Below are 20,948 nucleotides of genomic sequence, written 5' to 3' on the forward strand. Positions count from 1 at the left end.
AATGCACTATTTTTAATAGCAAAAAGATTGTTTCATACAACCATGAAACTGTATGGTCAACTTGCATGGGTTTATGGATCAGTTTGGAAACCAACAGTATAAAGGCAACTGCAAGCATTTAGGACACTTCAATTTCAAAATGATTACTTGAACAGAAGCATAAGGCATCCCAAGAACTTTTTTTTTGTTTCGTACAGGATGAGCAAGAAAGAAGCAAACGAAAGAAATTGTGTAGTCTCAGTCCCACATCTCCATAAACTCAAGAACAATTAACAGAACTCCAAATGTACCACAAGACAGTAGGTGCATTCGGAAGATAAACCAAGGAGCAATTACTATGAGAAAGTGAGACACCAAGAATCCATGGGGAGGAAGAACAGCAACAAGTTGACATTCCATCTGAGCAGCAAGACACACATTATTCACAACAGGAGACAAGCTGTATTAGATCAACTTTATTACGTTATCAAAGTTTGACAATAAAATATTCAAAATCTATTGAATGCATTCATACACAAAAAGAGCATATAAAATGCTAGGTCTCAGAATATGTTCCATACAAAATACTGTTAAGTGTAGAGCAGCAAAGTCATTGCCAAATCTTCCCTGAATTTAAGAGGGCCTTGAACACACTGTGCTCCAAGAACTACCTTAATACCAAACATTCCTTCCTTTGGTCTGCAAGTCCTTTGCAATTATTGCTAGTTATTGAAGCCTTCTGTTTTTAAACAGAATCACATAGTGACTCTGAACCTCTTCAGAAGTATTACAATAACAGCTGAAAGCATCTTCAGCATTTTCTATACATTTTGTCAAAAATAAGAAATACATTTGGTCCTCAAGACAATTTTTGGTTTCTGAAAATATCCTGGAAGAATAAAACCAAGTAAAAATTATGGAAAGAGAGAGATGTGATCAATATGTGTTAGGTATAACGAAGATATGTCAGTAAATTCAAACATTTCAACTGTGCAGTGTGGCAAAGCACCTGAGTTACTCCTCTTAAGGAAGTGCCACATTCTCCTCTCCTTAAAGATATATTTCTTCAGACCTCTCTCCCCACAAGAATCTAGAATGCTCAAGCACACATGGCTCTAGCAGGCCTGTAACATTAATGCTAAATACTCCTGCCTTGCAGAGGAACATGCCGTAGTGAGTAAGCACTTCAACATGCTGAGTGAAGTGGTTCAGTTTCAACAACTAGAATAATGTAGTTTACTTGCTGCATTCACTTTTCAATGAGAAGTCCATCCTAATATGCAAGAAACTGAAAATGAAAGGGTTGAAGATGATTTGGTAGAAAAATCACAACTTCTGGACATAAAACAGAATTATAGCCTGCAGAACCATCACATCCAATCAAAATCTCACCAGAAGCACTGTGCTTGCTCTAACACAGTACTTGGAACTCAGGTACGCACATTCCTGTGCAACAAGGCTTTATAGTTACAAACAACATAAAACAAAAAAAACCACCCTGAAAAACTTTCAGCTTCATTTTACCAGATTAACTAACGCAAGTTTAAAGAGACACACCTTAGGGCTTGTCTACTAATGGAAAGCTGATTTACAAATCTTTAGGTTAAAAGATACAGCCAATTGATCTCAGAAACACAGTACCAGGTTGCCAAAATTAGAAAAGAATAAGATAATTTTTTTTTCTTTTGGGGCACTAATAGTAGTATTAAAAAGTAGTAAAGGAAAAAATAAAGAAAGAGCATCTTTGGAAATCATGTATTTTGGAAGGTCAAATCACAAAAACCCCTGAAGCTAAACTCTTGGTATGAGACTGAAAATGCCACCAATTAATGGGTAAGGATCTAAATGAAACTTAGAAACATTGTCAAGATCAGTTTAAGAACTGTTTACCTATGTTCTTGTCTCATTTCTTCAGCCCTTCATGCCCATGTTGGTAGCCTGCAATACAGCCTCCAGCTCCACTCATTCCAGTGCTTATTAACCCGCACTTTACTTCAGCAAGAAATACAGGTTGTGATAAGCTGTTTTGTGTAGTTTCTTTCTGTTGTAAACCAGTAACATAATTTATTCAAAAATTGAGTCAGACCACAGGAAGACCTTTATTTTTGAGCAGTCTTGGAACACAAGCCTGAAGCTTATCCAGCTGACAGCCCTGCTTGAAATAGAACACTTAGCTAAAGGATGTTTTTGTGGGTTTTTTTGTTCTTGTTGGTTTTTTGGTTTTTGAATTTTTTTCGTTTCAACAGTTATCAATTACAAATGGCTTGGGGCAACTCGGTACTTACTCTGGGAAAGTCTAGGCAACATTGCTGCTGAACTGTAGGTTCCTGGGCAACTAACGACAAGATAAACATTCCATTTTAAAAAAAAAATCGGGAACGTGTGTCCTCTCCCTCAACAAAAGTATTAGGAAAAATGTAGGGGGGGGAAATGAAGCTACAGAAGGAAGTTAAAACCTAGGAAGATATTGAGCTTATCCAGGATGCTAGTTCAGGTTGTTCTGGATTTACAAGACATTTCTGAATTAAAACTTAAAGCCTTAAAGCTACCTCCTGTGCCAAAATGTTTGCATTCTACAGTAACAAGAGTTCAAGCCTGTCATTTCAACACATCTTATTGATCCATTTAATGGGAGCAAACATTTTATGCACACTACCAAAATAGTTAAAAACTTTACCCTTTAGACAACCTCAGTTTCTTAAGTAATGAATCCTCAGTAGTTCTGACGAGTTTCTGAAACTCATTTTTCTTGGAGGACCTAGCATTTTGAAAGCGTTCAAAATTGTGTTTTCAGAAAACTAAGTGCAGCCTGATGAGTGACTGGTTTTAAAGCAAGCAAAAGAGAATCTTTGAGTGAAACTTATTTCTCCAACAGCACTTCTGTAATCAAGGTTGTAAATATGATGGCCTTTAGGCTATCATTTCTGTAGCATTCAGAGTTGAAATTTTTTGTAAACATTGAGTAAAACAATACTGTAGGAAATTAACAGAGTTGCATGGTCAGCAATTTATATAAACATTTAAGGAACACTGTATCCCAACTTCTTGAAACAGCAATAATGAAACTTGTAATCTATGGGAAGTGAATTTTAGTCTTAAAATGTAAAGTTTCTTTTCAGCTGAATGCAATGTTGATCCAGTCACTACTTGGCCAGTAACTGGATCAGAGCTTAAGTATTTGACCAAGAACAAGGTTTATATTTCATAATGTATTATGCTGGCTTCCATTCCCCACCCCATTTCAGGAAGTTCACTTTTCTTTTTGAATTAATGCCCACCATCCATTATCATTTCCACTACAGGAGACAGTTTCTCACCCAGAAATGCAATTCTGCACTGTATGGATTGTTTGTCAGTATTCAATTAACTTTAATTTATGTGCTGTTCCACACAGCTGTGGTTATTGCAAGCACCAACCACTATTTAGCTTCTTTCCCTTGTTGATGAATAAAGCACAAGGTGAGAATTCCTCAGACTCCAGATGGTAAATAATCAGGTTCTAGAAGTTGATGAGCAAACAATTTCTTCCTTTTTTAAAAAAAACCAAAAAGGTACCTAATAAGAAGCTTCAAGTAATTCACACATCTATCTTTTTTCCCCCAAAAAAGCTGTAACAAAAGAAAGGCTGGATATGACAAAGGCAGTACAGTACCGGGCAAACCTCTTCCCTATCTTACCTAGTAGATATGCACATTTACAAACTAAGGTATGGGAACTGTGGATCAGAATATGCAAAACCATTTAAAAAGTTTACTATGCTTCCCAAATCGGTATCATTCCCTTGTTTTATGAGCATCTGAAATTGCAATCCTTCCTAGCCCTCGCACTCCAAACCCCTCAAAGGCCACACAAAGGAACTCAGGTATCTATGATTCTATGTAGTATGTGCAAGAGGCTGCACAATCTCCAAATAAGAGTCTTTATGACTATTGGACATAACACCAGAGGCACCAAAATGCGTATTTGACCAAATTTGCAGAATGTGAAAATACCATGAAGCATCATAAACACAAATCAGAGACAAACGATCATTTAGGACACCAAACAACTTCTTGAACACAGCCTTAAAAAAACCCACAAAATAAATAATTCAAATATCTAAATATCAAGGGATTAAAAGGCATTTTCCCATATTTAAGGGAAGGCATCACAGGTGAGGAAAATAACTGTCAACACAAGGTATCACAAATCAAAAAGCAGCTTTTTCACATAGGAGATAGTAGTATCATTGGATAGCATTTGAATATGCTCATTTCCTGAAAGCTCAAATATCACCACTTCCTGTTTTTGCATGTCCACCCACTTTTGACATTGCAAGGCACTCTGTAAGTTTACTGTACCGTCCCCATCGCTGTAAAGAATCTTGGGTTCTTTGTCAGGAAAACTTTCATAATGGAAGGAATCAGGTGTTTCCACGCCAGTACCATAAAGACAGTGTATGCGCACACCAGGTGGTGTCATCTGGTAGACCAGAGGTTCCGTGACTTGTCTCATGAGCCAGCCATCTTCAAAATCGATGTCCCTGTAGAATTTGCGGTAATCCCGAAGAGTGTAGTTAGCTGTAGGTGTGCTTACAAAGACCTTATCTGGAGGCCATGTGTAGTTGTAGGGGAGCATCCAATTTGTGGAAACGGCTGATCTCTGCTGGTCTCTAATCTTGAGTGAACTGATAACAGGTATTCTATTGTTGTCACCTTAAAAAAAAAAGTGGGAATTTCATTATACACAATGCAATGCATGAATCTCAGCCAGCAGCAGTTACTACCACTCACAGGGATAACATGAATAAAAAGCTTATTCCCTTTGCTTACAGTGACAGTTTGAGAAGTTTTTCCTCATTTATGATTGCCTTGATAACTAGCTTTTGCAAATGAACTTCTGATAACTTACAGGTTGATGAATGAATGACTGACAAACCAAGAACACTGCTGCCTTTCCAGTATGCTCCTTTTTAAAGGAGAAAACATTTCCTATATTAACCAAGTAAGAAATCAGCTTTTATTAGGAATTATTTGTACCATTTGCAAGTTTTGTCTTAAATGCTTTTCTGGAAATGGGTTTTACAGCGATTCTGGTACCTAGATCATGTTTTTGCTCAAAGAACAGATAAACACTACTATCCACACACATGTAAGAACTCACAAAGAGACTTTGTAGGCTTAACAAAAAGTTTGAAGTTTTGCACATTCAAAACAAGCAGAGTAGCAGTATTTCATTCAGGATAACTATAGAAATTACTATATGGTTTATTTACCATTTGGTGTAGTGTTTTACCACTCCCTTCGTAACAAAACCTACCAGAACATGCCTACAATTGAAAATGGCAGACTCTTACTAGTTACCTAAAAAAGATAACTTGCCATAAAAGGACACAGAAGCAAAGCAGCAAGGATTACTGTCTCTGCTTATGCTATCAAGTAAGAACACTGCACTCGGTGACCAATTCAGTCTCTGTGCATAGTACTTCTGTGAAAGAAGAGTTAGAGCTTGTTAGCTTCTGGCGAGAACCATGGAAAATCACCAATATCAGCATCTTCCCTTCCAGTCAGCATTTCAAGACTGTTGCTCAGAACACAGGTTTTCTCTAATGTAGCACTAATGTTTTCTAGCAACTCTGGTAACCTAAACTACATCTTTGCCAGGGGGCAGGACAGACAGAACCAACAATTCATGAAAGACCAGTTGATAACTACTGTATTTGGGAAATGTTTTCAGCTGGCCAAGCTTTTTCAAGGCATTATATCTTCTTAATATAATATAAATCTAGAGAACTAGAGCTTATTATCAATAAAGGTCTGAAATTATCCAATACCCATAAACCACAAAATTGTTACATTTTACCAAATTTAGACTTACTACAGAACTAGTGTTTGACCAAAACATTTCAAGAATTTTTTGTAGCCATCAAGTCCATTGTTTTCTTAGCAGTTTGTTCCAAAGATGGCTCAAACTAACACATGACTAAGGTGTAATTTATATGCATCTTTCTTCATATTTTAACCATTGTTCTTGCATCTCCACAAAATTAAAGACTGCTTAATAAATGGCAGATATAGTGATTACGAGAAACAATTTTTTTTAAAAAATGCCCTGAGAAATCCAAGTTTATTTTCATGGTGACTGTCTGATCAGACCTATTTTCCACTATCACAATGGCTGGCACACCTCAATCCTTTTGTCAGCTGAACCTTGAATCAGATTTCCCATTATTAGGTCCAGGTTGTTACAGCATGTAGCAATGCAGGTCAACTACACCATAAAAACTGAAATACTGAAACCGAAACCGCTATTCCTGAGATAGCACCAAAGTATGTTTTTCAGTTCCGTAAGGTGGCACTATTGCTTCAGCAAGGAGACCTAAAGCACAGTCTTTAATGCCACCTTTAGAAGGACTATGTGGAGACATTGCTAGTATAACTCTGAAACAGATAAAAGGAAACTCAAAAGAACACAGCAAGAATCACAAAGGTCCTGAAAAATGTGTTTCGTATTACTGTGCACACTCACCACTAAGCTACTGAATACTACTTGGCCGTTTTCAGCAAAGAAAGCCCGAGTTCTGAATTGAACAATGAAAGGAATGTGTACAAAATTTATTTCCAGTAGAATAATCAAACACAGAACCCGACTATTCCAGCCTTCACTTACAGAAGTGTTACAAAATGCTTATCAAATCCTTTACTTTTCTCTGAAGTGCAGAAGTACTGTATGGCCAAGACCATGCTTAAGTCAGCAGGCACAATGCTCATGACATTACAGTGAACAAAATATTAGGTCTAAGGAAGACACTGCCAGCATCTCAAGCTGACAAAAACAAACCAACCAACCATCACAGTGAACTTGGTGTCTTTGCTTGCTGTAGTGGGAAGAACAGCCTCACTTTATTGGCACTGGAGTTATAATGATATAAGTATTGATCCTGCAAAGCACATGAATTAAGTAGCAGAAAGTATCACAGAAGATCTAGAGAAAATAATTGCACCTGGGTACTGTTTACATCTTTGATAACACAGCTGTGGATTTGACATGAAGTTCCCAGCTATTACCATATTATGAACAGGAATGGGAGCAGAAAGAATGCACTCATAGCTTGCCTTGGCTTTCCTGCAGCAAAGCGGTATTTTTCTTTAAAGCAACAATTCTTCTGCATACTAACACCTTAATAATGTCAATTTTAGAAGCTCTTCAATAGACTAATGTAATCCAAGTGTTAATGCCTGACAGTGGTGATTTAATACAGACATTTGAGACAGCACTAGCCTAAAAATGTGCTTTCTGATATTTAACTTTCCTACATGATTCTTAAATTTCTGCTCTAAAACACGGAGTTTAGTACAACAGACATACAGATTAAAAGATGACTACATTTTAGTAGAAATTTAACTATTCGTTATGCATTTGTATAGCTAGCCACTTTGGATGAGATGCATTATAAACAAAATATGAAGCACAAAAGTTTAATCCCACAAGAAATTTGGTACTGTGGAATTTCATACAATTACGTGGAATTTTATGAAGGTAATATTAACATTGCTCACTTCCTGCCATTTCTGTAGCAAACTTGACAGACAAAGCCTGTGGGAAAAGGGAAATCACTTTTTACAGTGACATTGCAATAGATTCAACAATTTATAATACAAACATCCAGTTTAAGTTTTCTAATTATTAACTGAGCTGTGCACTACTATTCAGAATCAAATGCCTTTGCTAAGCAAAGCATTCTTTGATCTGTCCATGCATGGCTGGCACTTGCTGTGTGTTCTGCATTTTGATGAAGTCCAGTTTCTGAGGTCAGCTTTGTTTAGGAAGAAGATAGTGATAACCAAAGCTAACAAGTCAGAAACAAGCTAAAAAACCAAGCCAGAAACATCATGAACTAAATGCCAAAACACATCAGATAATTATGGTATCACATGATGGGGTAAGTGAACTTTTTCCATCAGTCATTTGCAGTTACTTAGTGAAATACATTATGTTCTTTATTCAAATTTTTTTTCATCTCAGGCATATCTAGTACACTAAACTAAAGATTTCAAAGATTCACTTTCCTTATCTGTAGAGTTATAACTTTTGACAGAGGCATTTAGGCTGTGAGCACCACTTCACCACCATGTCTGTAAGTTTCCCTTAATGTTAACCTCAGGCAGCTGTGTGATCTTTAATCAAAGGAAACTACTGAATGCTCTGGAGTCCTTGTTAGCTTTGCAGTACTGAACAGAGAGCAATCAGGCTGCAGGCAGAAGTGACAGAAATAGAAGACACCAGGCCAAACAGCAGATGACACAACAATCTGCTGAAAAGAGGTTAGGAGAGGTCAAGAGGGGACACAGCTCCTGGTTAAGGGATATAAAAAAAACTTAGTGCACTCCCATGAACATAAAGAATGAGTCTGGTCACAGGGCTTGAAACATCAAGTTGCCATCACTTATGAAAAAATTATTTTCAACTTCATAGTACCTTAAACTCTCATCCTCCAGCCTTACAGTTAACAGTCTAGTTAGTATCTTGCACTACTAACAAACTACATTGCAAACCCTCAGATTACCTACCTGAAGCCAGCACACGGAGAGTTTTAGCCACTCCTCCCCATGGAGCGCCTAATGACACATAATCCTTTATGTACTTGTCTTTCCACTCCTGAGTCTGATGGTTGAGGAAGTAGAGGGTGTACATATTACCCATACTGTGGGCAATTAAGACAACAGGACTTCCATACTGCTCGTACATTAACTCTATCATCTTGCGAAGGGCCACAAAATAGTCTCCATTCTCATCTAAAGTAAACATATACAGGTCACACGGTTATAATTATTAATTGTGAATGCTGAACTTCACAGTTCTTTAGAAGGTTATTTTTTGAAACTGTCTGTAGAATTAATAATGCAGAGCTTAAAAATTCCAGTATTAAGTGAGAGGGGTAGGTGTTTTTGTGGGGATGTGTTTTGGTGGTGTGGGGTTTTTGTTGTTGTTTTGTTTTTAAGCAAGTCTTAAGTAGCAAGTTGTTTAAAGCAAAAAAAGAAACCACACCACAGAGCTTTCATCTGGGTCCAGGGATAGCCAGGCCCCAAGAACCGGTCAAAATTAAGGTTTTAAGTATAATTGTACAGGGGGGATGAGAGAAGAGACCCAAAACATTATTTGCTGGCTGGGGGAGTCAAAATTTTGTTCAAGTAACAATGTTATTTACTTGGTGCCTTTCGCCAGTCATAAGGTGCTCCTCTTACATCTTCATCACGTTTGTAGCCCCAATCTACTAAACTCTGCACCAGCATATAAAAGTAACTGCCTGTAGACATCAGGTAAGAGAGAAACAGAACAGTGAGAAGATTAGCATTAGAAGCAGCCGTCAGACACTATCACGAAACAAAACAAGTTCTGGAGGCATTATCTCTGATACCGTATGTATAGACATTAAAACTGTAGTCTTACTCTTTGACAATCTAGAAAGCTGCATATTAAACAAGTTATGCTCGCTGTCCCCCAAAAGTGAGAGAATACTATTATTAAAGCTTCTTACTAGTTGGCTGATCTATCAAACAAATGTGGCAGCAAAATGTGATATACACAGAACAGATAAGTTTTCCTCAGAAGAAATGTGTCTTACCCTTGAACTGTAAAGAATACCTCAGAATTACCACATTAGAGTCCTAGCTTTTGTTGATTGCAAATTAACTTCAGGTAAGGTATATAATACATTCATAAAGGTTGGCCTGGATTTCACCAACGTTTATTCTTGGAAACAAATGCTTACAGCATACCCCAGGGCAAAATTCTGGAAACGACCCCAAAACTATTTGTCTATCTATCAGGTAGTGGACTAAGATTTAAGTGACTGAGCATAGTGCTTTAATAGCAAAGAAGGGAAACATTTGCAAACTGGCTAATGTTATATGTTGAAAGATGTTACATATAACAAGCTTTGACACATGGATTTAAGTATTACCACAATTAAATGCATCTAGTAACAGTTTGAAAAATTCAGTGTCAAAACATCCTATTGAATATTACAGTCATATTTAAGTTTTGAGAAGAATCTCACTCGTTAGTCTTGAATGCTTATCAAATAGTCCCTGAAGTGAACAAAGGCAATTTTAAACATGACCCTATTCTAGTGTCATCTAGTCAAGAATCATCTAGTGAAGGTCATTAAGCACATTACTACCCTTTTGGAGATTGCTCCCTAAAGAAAAAGAAATCCATGGTATGAAGTATGTGAAGCTCAGTGCATTACTGACTATTAAATTACATATGTCTTCAGCCACAGATAACAACAACTCACAAAAGCTTATCAGATTCAGCGTTTTCTGAAAGATGACTTCTACAAAAACACTAAACAAAAAACCCTGCAAACACATTAATGCGGAAATCTTTTGCAACACAAATATAATTATTCTGACACCGATGAAAGACAGGGAACTACAGAGCGTGGTACCATATCTTCCAAGCACATTAACTCATTCCTAAGGCCAAAGAACATCTTACTCAGAACTAAGCTGAAATGAAGTGGGTTTATTTTGGTTTTGCTTGTCAAACTTCAGGCACAGAATTTTCTACTCAACCCATCTCATTTTCCAAAAGTATCTATCTTCCAAGTGCCTACTCAAGTTTCATCCAGAGAATTTAAACTTGGCACAAGACTAAATAACATGGAAACTTCTTGTCTCAATCTATCAGGCCAAACAACAGACAAAACAACACAATGCAATGAAAACACTTAAAAGCAAAGTGAGCCATGTGCTACCCTACCACAAAAAAACCCCTGGTTTTCTACTTCTAAACAGAACTGTAATTTGAAATCACATTTCAGTAGCTTGTTGTATAAAGACAGGCTAGAAAAATCCTACAAGTGACAAAGCACTTCAGACACAGCTTGTACATACCAACGCTCCTTTTACTTGGGTCAAGGAATTCCAAGGAAAATGTCTGCCCAAAGCCTGGGACTCTGATATCCACTCCATCTGGTGGTTCTGTAATCTTACTTGTTCGATTATATACCAGCCTGGGGCAGGGGGAAGGAAAAACAAAAGAGAGAGAAAAACATGAAACATGTCGTATTACCACATGACAACTCTCAGCTACATTGGGTCTTACATTCTGAGTGCAGTAATAAGAACTTTAAGTGCTATTACCCAGAAGAAAAAAAACCAGGCAGACATGATAAGAGTACTCTAATGACTAAGAGGTTACACAATGCACACAATTATTTTAATTAGTTTAATGCTTTACATGCAGAATCTGAGACTTATCTTCTCTATAAAACTGAGTATACAGAATTATGGCTGACCTTCAAGTTCAGAATATAAACTACTTTATATAGTTCTATACCATTTCACTTTGCATCAAGCCACATAATGCAAAAAACTTCAAGTATTTAAGAATGTGGCAGTAGTAGATAAAATACCTGTAAAATCAGATATCAGAAAAATTCTCCTAGATAAAAATAATGCATTTCTGTTTAACTAGAACACCCATATCAGCATAAGGGAGTACTTGATATTTCTTGACTAATAACACTTGGTACCTCATGAAACACAGAGGTATTGAGTGTTTTGTAGATACTTTTCAAATCATTTTGACATATGAAGAATCTTGAGCATTGGGTCAGGCATGGGTTTTTTATATATTATTATTGTTGTTGTTGTTAGGGCTTGTTTGTTTTTAATACCATATCAATACAATTGCCATTTCTGAATACAAGTTTTTACCCCTAGATGGAGTCTTAGAATCTGAATTGATACTTAAATCGTCACACACCAAAAATATCTCTAACCTGTAAGGCACATAGCAAGACTTAAAGCAGAGGTACAACTACACAACAGCTTGGTATAGTCACATAAAAGAGCAACATGCCAGTACAATATTTTTAAATTGCACAGCTAAATATTTCTCATTTTCATAGAGATATTTATATGATTTTTACAGAAACATTAATGAAGCAGATTGAACAATTAAATAGTCCGGAAGTTTTAAATTAGGCAATGTTTTAAACCAAAATAATTCTGCAAAGAGACTTCCAGACTGCCCTTGAAGGACCCCGTGTGTCTCAGCTACCCATGAGACTGCTCTCTATTGACACACTGCCAGCAAAAGTGCATGCTCATGTTCCTCCTGCCTGTCCCCTTTCTGCTGCCCCATGCCTCATCAAAACTTAAGTAACTCATCGAAAAAGCAGAAAATGTTCTGCTTTAGATAAGCCTACAGATGTGTCTGGGCAAGTACCCAAACCAACACTGGGTAACTGGTAGGAGAGAAAGTGGAAGAAACTAAGAGAACCTCTGCTTTTCATCGGTGATGAACAGCTACCTCAGATGCAACAGAGCCACATCTTCTGATTAGTCCTGTTACTCTACCTGGCAGAATTCTAAGTCATTTCTCTCACCGGTCTTGAATCAGAAAAGAAAGTTTAAGGCGGCCATTCTGTACCAAGCATGTCAGTCTAAGGAAAGGAGATAACTGCAATGAGCAATATTTCTGGTCTCACCTGATATTATCAATCCAGCAGTCAATGATGACAGGCAGGAGCAATTCTAAATTCAGCCAGAGTGTAAAATAACTGTCTGTCTTCTTAGAGCAGAGATAGTGCACTACTGAGGGCTTATCCAACTTTGCTTCCAACTGATTACCTAAGTCCCCCGGAACTGAAAGATATAAAAAGGAGACACTTAAAATTAAAGTGTATAACATTTTATGTTATAATATACACATCTTAATACCATAGCCCTCATATGCAGTATCACTGCACCCAGAGATACTGTTAAGTTTTGTAAAAAAATATTACAGAAGAACAAAGTACTTCATGCACACTTTTCACTGAAAATATTTAGATTTTTTTAAAATCATTAGCTGAGGAACCACCATGAAGAATAATTCTGGATCAATAATAGTTCGTGACTTCAAAGAGCAGACTATATAGGAACAGGTCACATTAGGCCATGGGTATGAAAAACATGGTCTCAGACATCAAAATTATCTGTGTTTTTAAGTGCAAACTGAATCTTTCTGAAATAATTTTTTCTTCAGAGTATTACAACTGCACATGCAAGCAGTCTTTCTGCTCTCTTTAAACAGTCAGCCTGCAAACTATCAATCTGACATTAAAAAAAATGTGAGAAGTGAAAGCAGCTCAGTTTATGGGGTTTTTTTCACTTCTTCACCTCCAACCGCACTTCTGCTACGCAAGATTTAGTTGGCTAGCATAATAATCCAAATACATAGTTTCATATCTTTTCCATCCAGGTTTGGATGCAACAACAGTTTTGATGTCCTTTTTTTTGATACATTATACCAGTAATTCTTGGAGGGAAGAGTCTTGTATTTGCACCTTCTCTGAAGCGCACTGTTCTTACGCATGTACTAAATGCCAGTATTCCTTTGATGAAGTTTTATTTTCCTTTATTTTAAACACTAGATGGAGACAGGAATATTATTTCTGAATTAGAAATAAGCTTAGAAAATACTCATACAATTTTCAGCAGCAAGTTTCCAGAGAAACTTCTTACATTCTGTTACATTTAATCATTTCTTCCTCAAGAACCAGAAAAGCAAAGATAGTTCAGTAACTGAAAAGTTTCTCTGTATTAGAAAAATTTAGGAGTTCGGCACTTCTGAAGGGTTCCCCCCCACCCCTTTCAGCTCCACACCCCCCTGCCTTTTTTGGATGTGCGAACTGTATCATATTTACTTGTCAATATTAATTATGAAGTTTTTTAATGCATGCCTACCCATACAGTTGCTTTTTTTCCCCCCACTTCAGTAAATTATTTAATCAAAACAGTTCAAGTTTTATAGAGCACTGATACTTAGCAAGGGTTTAAAGAAAGATATAATATCTTTTAGTGGAACACCTAATTTAACTGGAAAGCCAGATACGCTTTCAGAGAAACACTTGCTGCAGAACTGAAAAAGGACAGAACTTCAGACTAAATATAGACCTGGAAAACCACACTCTTACAGCCTTCAACCACTGCAGGTTATGCCCCACCACAAAAGATATACCTCAGGATTTCTTTATTAACTACCTCTACTTTCTCATTAGGTTTTTAGTGTTTTTATTTCTGTAGTCTTAAGTGAAACGTTAAAAGACCCAGTAGCTGACCGCAGTTTATTTTAGGTCATGTTTCAAGGACTCTGATATACTGGAAAGCATAGTAAGGGGGATTATAGTATTGCATCACACCCTAGAAAGAGTTTACTGAAGTTCAGTCTTGTAACCTCACAAAATGCTGTTCAGTTATTGCTTACAGAACTATAAGGCAACAGCTTGTTCCATAGTCTCGTGCCTGTGCTGTATCAGTGCTCTTAATTAGAAAAGGAACAGAATGTAATTCTATTTATATCAATCATTCATGGCTGGCCAGTTTCAGCAGCAGACCTGCCAAGGACAGAACAGGTTGATTTTGTCTTCAGTTTCAATGCAAAACAAAGTAGAAGAGTGACATTCTGTTCTACCCAGGAATCCCATTTCCTTGGGTAAAAAAAAAAAGTCAAGTTCTTCCAGCAAAGATACCTTTCAAAAACTTAAACAAATATCTGGAGTATCAGAGTTTTGAGAACTTGCTGAGGTTTCCAAACAGCACTCAAATAATCATAAGCACTCCTGCTTAAGAGTAGGAAGACTCACAACTGAATAAGTTTAAGATTATAATCAAGATACATTTATCAACAAGAATACTGAAAGCAGGAAACTGTACGAACTCTCACTTGGACTTAATGGCGTGATCTTAGGTTAACTGCAAGTTTAATTTGGTTAAGATTTTATCCTCAAGCTTCTTGAGGATAGAGGCTGTGCTCCTGTGTCCCATTCACAGCAGAAACATTACATACTAGTTTTTACTCAAGGGATGACAAGGAACAAGTTGAAAAGTGGTAATTTTGTGTAATTCTAAATAAAAAATAAGTGGCAAGTTCCACCTGTGCCAAGATACAATACTGCAGTTAAAAAATAAAGTCTTATGTACAGGTGTGATGCCTGTTTGTTTATAAAGCAGGGATTAACAAAAAATGGGGTTTTTTCTCCTATTTACATTTCTATATTAACAGTGAAACTGCTAATCACTAATTCACAACTTGTGTTTTATTTTCTAAAGTATATTCTGCAAGCTGAAGAGGGTTCATGATGAAGCTATAGGGAACAAAATGCAAATTTTGATTTTTCAGATTATGGAAAGAAACATGTAAGATCTTCAGTCCTCACCCCACACAATTTAACAGTGTTAATGATTTACATTTTGGCTGGAGAACTACTTAGTGGCTTTTTGATAAGTAACAGGTTAAAGAGATCACATTGAAGATTAATTCTATAGGATAAGGACATACCTTTTGAATTTTCTGTGATGGAATTTGAAAGCAGTAGGAAAAAACACTTTTCCCTTTGCTTTCAGACCATACACAGAAAGCATCTGTGGGCAGAGTAATCTGTAAGTAATTTTTCTTCTCATCCTCTCATCTGTAGTTTCTAGGCCTTTTCGCTGGAAACATTATAGAAAGTTCTTACTTTGTAAATAAAGCCTGCAGACTGACCCCATAAATGTACAGAATATCTGGCAAGTTAAGTTCTGCAAAATACATCAGCACTAATTAAAACTGGATGTCCAAGAAAAGATCTCAAGCAAACCCTTGCTTCCTTAATTCGCAGTTCTGCAATACATGTATTGACTTCTGAACTGCGGCATTTGGAAATATAATAAGATTTCATATTCAGCAGAAAAAAGTGTTTCCATCAGATTTGGTGATCTATCAGTTCTATCATATTTTCATTTTTCACGAAGATGGTAATCCCAACAGAACTCATTCTAATACATCGAGGAGTCCAATTCACTTCCAATATTATAGTATCCCTTGCTGGGTTTTTTGTCTCAACTGCCTTGACAAAACTAGTAGATCTCCTTCTGGAATGCATTCTTGTTCGATTAAAATTTATGGAAAGCGCATTTACAAATTTCCATTTGAGAGTTTAAAAGAGGTTACAGACTTTTCCAAGCCTGGGAACTACAATAACTAGTTTTAGGATACACTAATACTCCTGCCTATCACACTATCCTTACATCTTAATGACCAATTCACAGCTCCCAGCAGAAGACAATAAGCAAATTGCACCTTGGAAAGTGACTTACCTTAATACCCCTCAGGAAACAGGAGAAAAGAACATTCAACAAAAGCCATGAATAGGGGGATTTTAAATTTTGTTTGGAAAAAAGAAAAGATAGCACCTATATAATAACGGGGGGGGGGGGGGGGGTGGTGTAGAAAAAGTTATTGTTAGTGTGGCAAAGAGGCCATCAACTAGTACTTTTTTACTACTTTTATTTGAAATGCAAATGCCTTTGGATATATATATCAACTCTCATAACTTTTTTACTGGTACAATTTCCTCAAATAACTGTCATCTTTTTGGTTCTATAAATTAGCCTTCCTTCAAAATGAACCAAGTTTTCCGGAAAATTAATGTTAAACTCTGACCACAGTTCTCTAAGGAGACTGTCTCAAAGTAGCTCATAGACTCAATGATAGACCGCCGCAGAAAAAGCTTGTGTTTAAAATTAGGAACAAGAAAGCAAACAACATCTCACATGATACTCCTAGATACCTCAGATCACATGAGGCATAAACATTTAAATCACTCCTGACATCCAGCCCGCTGACCATACAAATACACACACCTCAATTAGCAGTCAGCAGGAATTCACAGACAAACCTCGTTTGCATGTAAATCAATTATTAACAAACTTCATTTAGGTGTCTTTCTAGAAAACTTTAGCCAAGTACCTAACAAATTGTTTGCAGAAGGTATCAGAACATTGATATAGTAATTGTGTTGAGTCAGCTGTAAAAGGTAAAGAGTTCAGTGAATCCGCCACTGATCTTATAAGGACAGGTTATCAGCTCCCAAAATTGATAAGACATGAGATAGTACACAGCAATTATCGATGGACTATATGAGAAAATGAAGGAGGAAGAACAGCCGCAAAGCTTCTTATTGCAAGCATTAGAAGACAAGTGTGTTGAATATATAACCAAACTGATAAGAGGAGTGCAAAAATATTATAATTGCATGTAAACATGAAGCAGATATCCAGAAATACTTGCATAGAATATATATATATCTATTTTTAGTAGATATTGTCAGTAGAGCAGAGGTATTGGCAGTAGGTTATCCTGGTTCTTAAAGATTTTCCTGTATGAATATATTGTCCTGGCTGAATAGAAAACTCTTAAAAAAAGGCATGAAAGTAATTCAGTATTGTAAGCAGTCCCCAAGACAATCACCTTACATTTTAGTGAGCACTGTGTCTGGTATCAAGCCTTCAGGCAGGACTCTGGAAGGAAGGTTTTGACTTTCACCTCCTGTTTCTTCTCTAGTGCCCCTATAACATGAATACCCTTTGATGCTTTGTTATTTACATCTCAGGGAAACCCAAGCAATTGCATTGCAGCATTTTGGTGCCAATTACTACTCATGTCAGTTTGGTCCCTGGGCTTGCTCCCTTGGTATGTATAAACATGATCTTCAGGCATAGTAGCTATGCCAGCAACATTTGATGATGCACATACCAGCTTAAAAAATAACCTAATCCAAATGAGTGGTGCCATTCTCCACATTCCTTGTGCCAGCTCCTCCATTAAGGTAGTTCAACTACAAAATTAATCACTTCTTCCTCAACAGGTTTATTTTCTCATGCTTTAGCAACACAAACAACTCCACAAAGTGGCTGATGAGCAGGCACAAGGAAAGCTGGGGGAGCACTAATGAGCTATGAGACTGGCTTAGCTGTTTCACAGAACCACACTTCACCTGAGCCAGTTCAGGAGTGGGGCTCTACAAATCCAAGATCACTTGCTACCACAACTACAGCCAGTAGTTACAAGGTTGTATTCAAGCAGCTCATCTGTTTTCAGATTTGATATTCCTAGAAGCGGTATTGTTGTTAGTACCTGGGGAGCAGAACAAAGTTACCCATACATGAGCAACGTCCCATATTTGCAAACTACTGCTCTACTTCCTCCTCCGTTACTTGGGTAAGCACAGGTTGCAACTGCAAGTGGGATCATTACACAAAAAGTTTGAGAGCAAATTACACTGAGTCTTGTGACCATCGCTGGTCTAACACACTTATGAAGTGATCATTATGTTGATAACATTCCTTTAAACAGCATTCCTTCTTTCTTTATTCCTTAAGATCAGATGGCCAACTTGCCATGCACAGAGTAAGACCAAACTTGTTAACTGCCCTTTCTATTTGAGGGTTTTAACTTCCATAGGGACCAAGACTTAGATCATGAGACCACATTTACTACAAGATAAAAACATACTTAAAAACTGAACACATATGAGGAATTAAGGGTCTAGATGCCAGCCTGATAAATCAGGAGGATCAGCTCTCTATCCCACCCTTGTATGGACTCCAAAACCACCGCCGGCCTGCATAGGCCTGTATAATGCAGCCTTGCATACACCTCTCAATCTCCTTTTGCATTTGTGATTCCAGTGCAATGTGTGTTTTCCTCCCCTCTCCCAAACACCTGTGCTAAGCCAGCACTTCGAATGCCTCCCTAAACAATTCTCCTAAACCCTTCTACCACCCTCATCACAGTAATTCCTAAAAAGCTTATCTTAACATGTCATATATGCGAGAAGGGTGAAGAAAAGGTCATGAAAAGTTAACTAGAATCAAGATGAGAACATTTCATACAGAACCAGTGAGTGACCGACAGTCACTCCTTCCTCTGCTTTATTTGTTTGACCTTCACTGCCCATGTCATGTCTAATTGAGGCTAAGCTCTTAGTGCAGGTGTTATGACAACAGTAATTTCTATAAATCTAAATAACACAGTATTTCACAATAGTAAGTTACAGCAAATCGCTCCCTAAGAGCACCTACTTTCTCAAACATACAAGCAACCCAGAAAAGTTATGTTAAACCCATTGAATCTTCACTTTCTGGACAGGTCAGGACTGGGCAGCAGAAAACAGCAAGTTTTAACACACAGACACTGACTAGAATAGTAAGAGATGCAAGTTCTGTAGTGTTTGATGAAAATACACTTCAAAAGCAAGGTCTGTGTTTTAAACCACTCGCTGATGAACGTGTGCTCAGCCACGCAGTATTTACCAGAACATTTCTTAGGAAAGCAAAATGTAGGTCAGCCACAGTTTTTTAAAAGCATCCTTAGGAAACTTATATACTTACAGTAGATCCATCAGTAGTAACTCCATGCTTCTATAGTCAGTATCCCCATGCTTCTATAGTCAGTATCCCCTTATCCCAATTGCTTTTAATCTTCTTTGATTCCTTCATAGCTAGACTTGAATATTGGATCAGCAACTAAAACACTATCACCGTTGTCGTCGAGAAGCTTGCACTAGAATAAGTGCCAAAGCTTATTGCTAAAACCTGGCGTTACAGAATGGGGAGGGGGGAATAAAAGATTGCATGTAACCTTCACAGACACAACTCAAAAGAACTTTTGTTCACGTTTTAACTCCAGCCTCTTAGGACATCCTTTTGTGGTTTCTTCTTCCAAATCTACATCCTTTCAGTTCCTTCAGCGGCCTGTTAAGAACTGTGGATTTGTACATGGTGGTCCTGAGACACACAGCATCTTTTTAAAATTTCTTGCTTAGCTTTTAGCCTTTTACATCAGAAGTTTGTTAACAACAGTAATAAAGTCAACAACAGAGCCTAAATTATTATAAATAAATGGAGCTTAAACTGAACGACATGCCAGAGATTATACTTTTCCCATTTTCTTACTTTTTCTCCCCCCTTTATCATCAGGGTTAATTGCATAATAAGCACACACAGCGTACTGAATACATTCACAGGACTGACTACTGACATTAACATCACCAAATATACTTAATTAACGTATTGGAATGCTTAAGAATTACGATTTCAGTAGACAAGTTATTAAAACACAATTTATTCACAGTTCTTCTTATCAATGGACACAAAAAGCATCTCACAAATATTACTTAGTAACCATTATATGACTATTTCTACATGTTTGTTACAAACTATTTCGTGTTAACAGGTGGAACCACAGCCCAGTAATCAATGTTGGTTTTCTATGTTGGGTGATAACATAAACCTATTGTTTTTTAAGTACGTGTAGTTTGACTGCTGAAACACACACACCGCCCCCCCCGTCACTCCTCTTCCCGCATCTGATTCCAGCCTCTTTTACGAAGGGTTCCTGCAGAGCAGAAGCCCGAGAAGCGAGGCTCGGGTGTTGGTTAGCGAGCCAGGAACGTGCCCAGACGAGCCGCGCTCCCCCCGCTGCGCGCACGGGCACCTGCCGCCGGCAGCGCGCCCGACCCCCCCGCGCCGGGCCAGGGGCCGCCCCCCCTCCCCGGGCCTGTCCGCGCCGCATTCGCGGCCGCGCAGTGTCACGGAGAAGACACCCAGCGCCGGCGCCCCCCGCGGCAACCGGGGCGCTCGCAGAGCGGGGTGGCTCGGCCAAACACCCCGGAGAGCCCGGGGGGCAGCGGCGGCGGCCGGGCGGGGCGCGCACCCCAGCGGCTGTGCCCGCAGCGCCCCAGGCCTCCCCCCGCCTCCCTGCCCGGGGGGCGACAGCAGAGGCAGCGGGCTCGACCCGGTTCCGCGGCGCCAGACCGCACGCACCGCCGCCCCCCGGCTCTTACCCAGCACCACGGGCGGCCCCGCGGGCCGGCGGCGCGGCAGGCACCCGCCGCCGGGGCAGAGCAGCAGCAGCAGCAGCAGGAGGAGGAGGAGGAGGAGGAGGCGGCTGAGGAGGGGGCTCCCTCCCAGGCGCAGGAGGAGCCTAGCGCCGGCCGGCGGCACCATCACCCCAGCGCATAACCCCGGGGCCGGGAGCCACCGCCACCCCGCGCCGGACGGGTCGCTCGGCCGGGGCTGCCACGGCCGCCACCGGAGTGCGGCCCCGCCGCCCGGCCCGGCCAGAAAAGGGCCCGCCCCGCCCCGCCCCGGCGGCAGCCGGCCCCGCCCCCG

At 38.8% G+C, this 20,948-nt stretch overlaps 1 protein-coding gene across 1 annotated transcript; it reads right to left on the reverse strand.

Annotated features, from left to right (window-relative positions):
* Positions 1 to 210: 210 nt before the first annotated feature.
* Positions 211 to 20,783, reverse strand: PLA2G15 (phospholipase A2 group XV). Its single transcript, XM_059824790.1, has 6 exons — positions 20,621 to 20,783; positions 12,461 to 12,617; positions 10,860 to 10,978; positions 9,167 to 9,265; positions 8,529 to 8,753; positions 211 to 4,673 (listed from the first exon to the last, which is right to left on the reverse strand). The coding sequence occupies exons 1-6, from the start codon at positions 20,781 to 20,783 to the stop codon at positions 4,162 to 4,164; spliced, it is 1,275 nt and encodes a 424-aa protein (XP_059680773.1). The 3' UTR covers positions 211 to 4,161.
* Between the last annotated feature and the right edge of the window lie 165 nt (positions 20,784 to 20,948).

Source organism: Gavia stellata, chromosome 15 (genome assembly GCF_030936135.1).
Source record: "Gavia stellata isolate bGavSte3 chromosome 15, bGavSte3.hap2, whole genome shotgun sequence".
NCBI lineage: Eukaryota > Metazoa > Chordata > Aves > Gaviiformes > Gaviidae > Gavia > Gavia stellata.

Bases quoted from the DNA above. Each gene is read 5' to 3' on its own strand.
- PLA2G15 (XM_059824790.1), bottom strand. From the start codon at position 20,783: ATGGTGCCGCCGGCCGGCGCTAGGCTCCTCCTGCGCCTGGGAGGGAGC. The intron at 12,618-20,620 runs GTAAGAGCCGGG...TATATCTTTCAG, and splicing joins GGGGCCGCCCGTGGTGCTGG to TTCCGGGGGACTTAGGTAAT. The intron at 8,754-9,166 runs GTAAATAACATT...TGTTTACTTTAG, and splicing joins TGACTGGCGAAAGGCACCAA to ATGAGAATGGAGACTATTTT.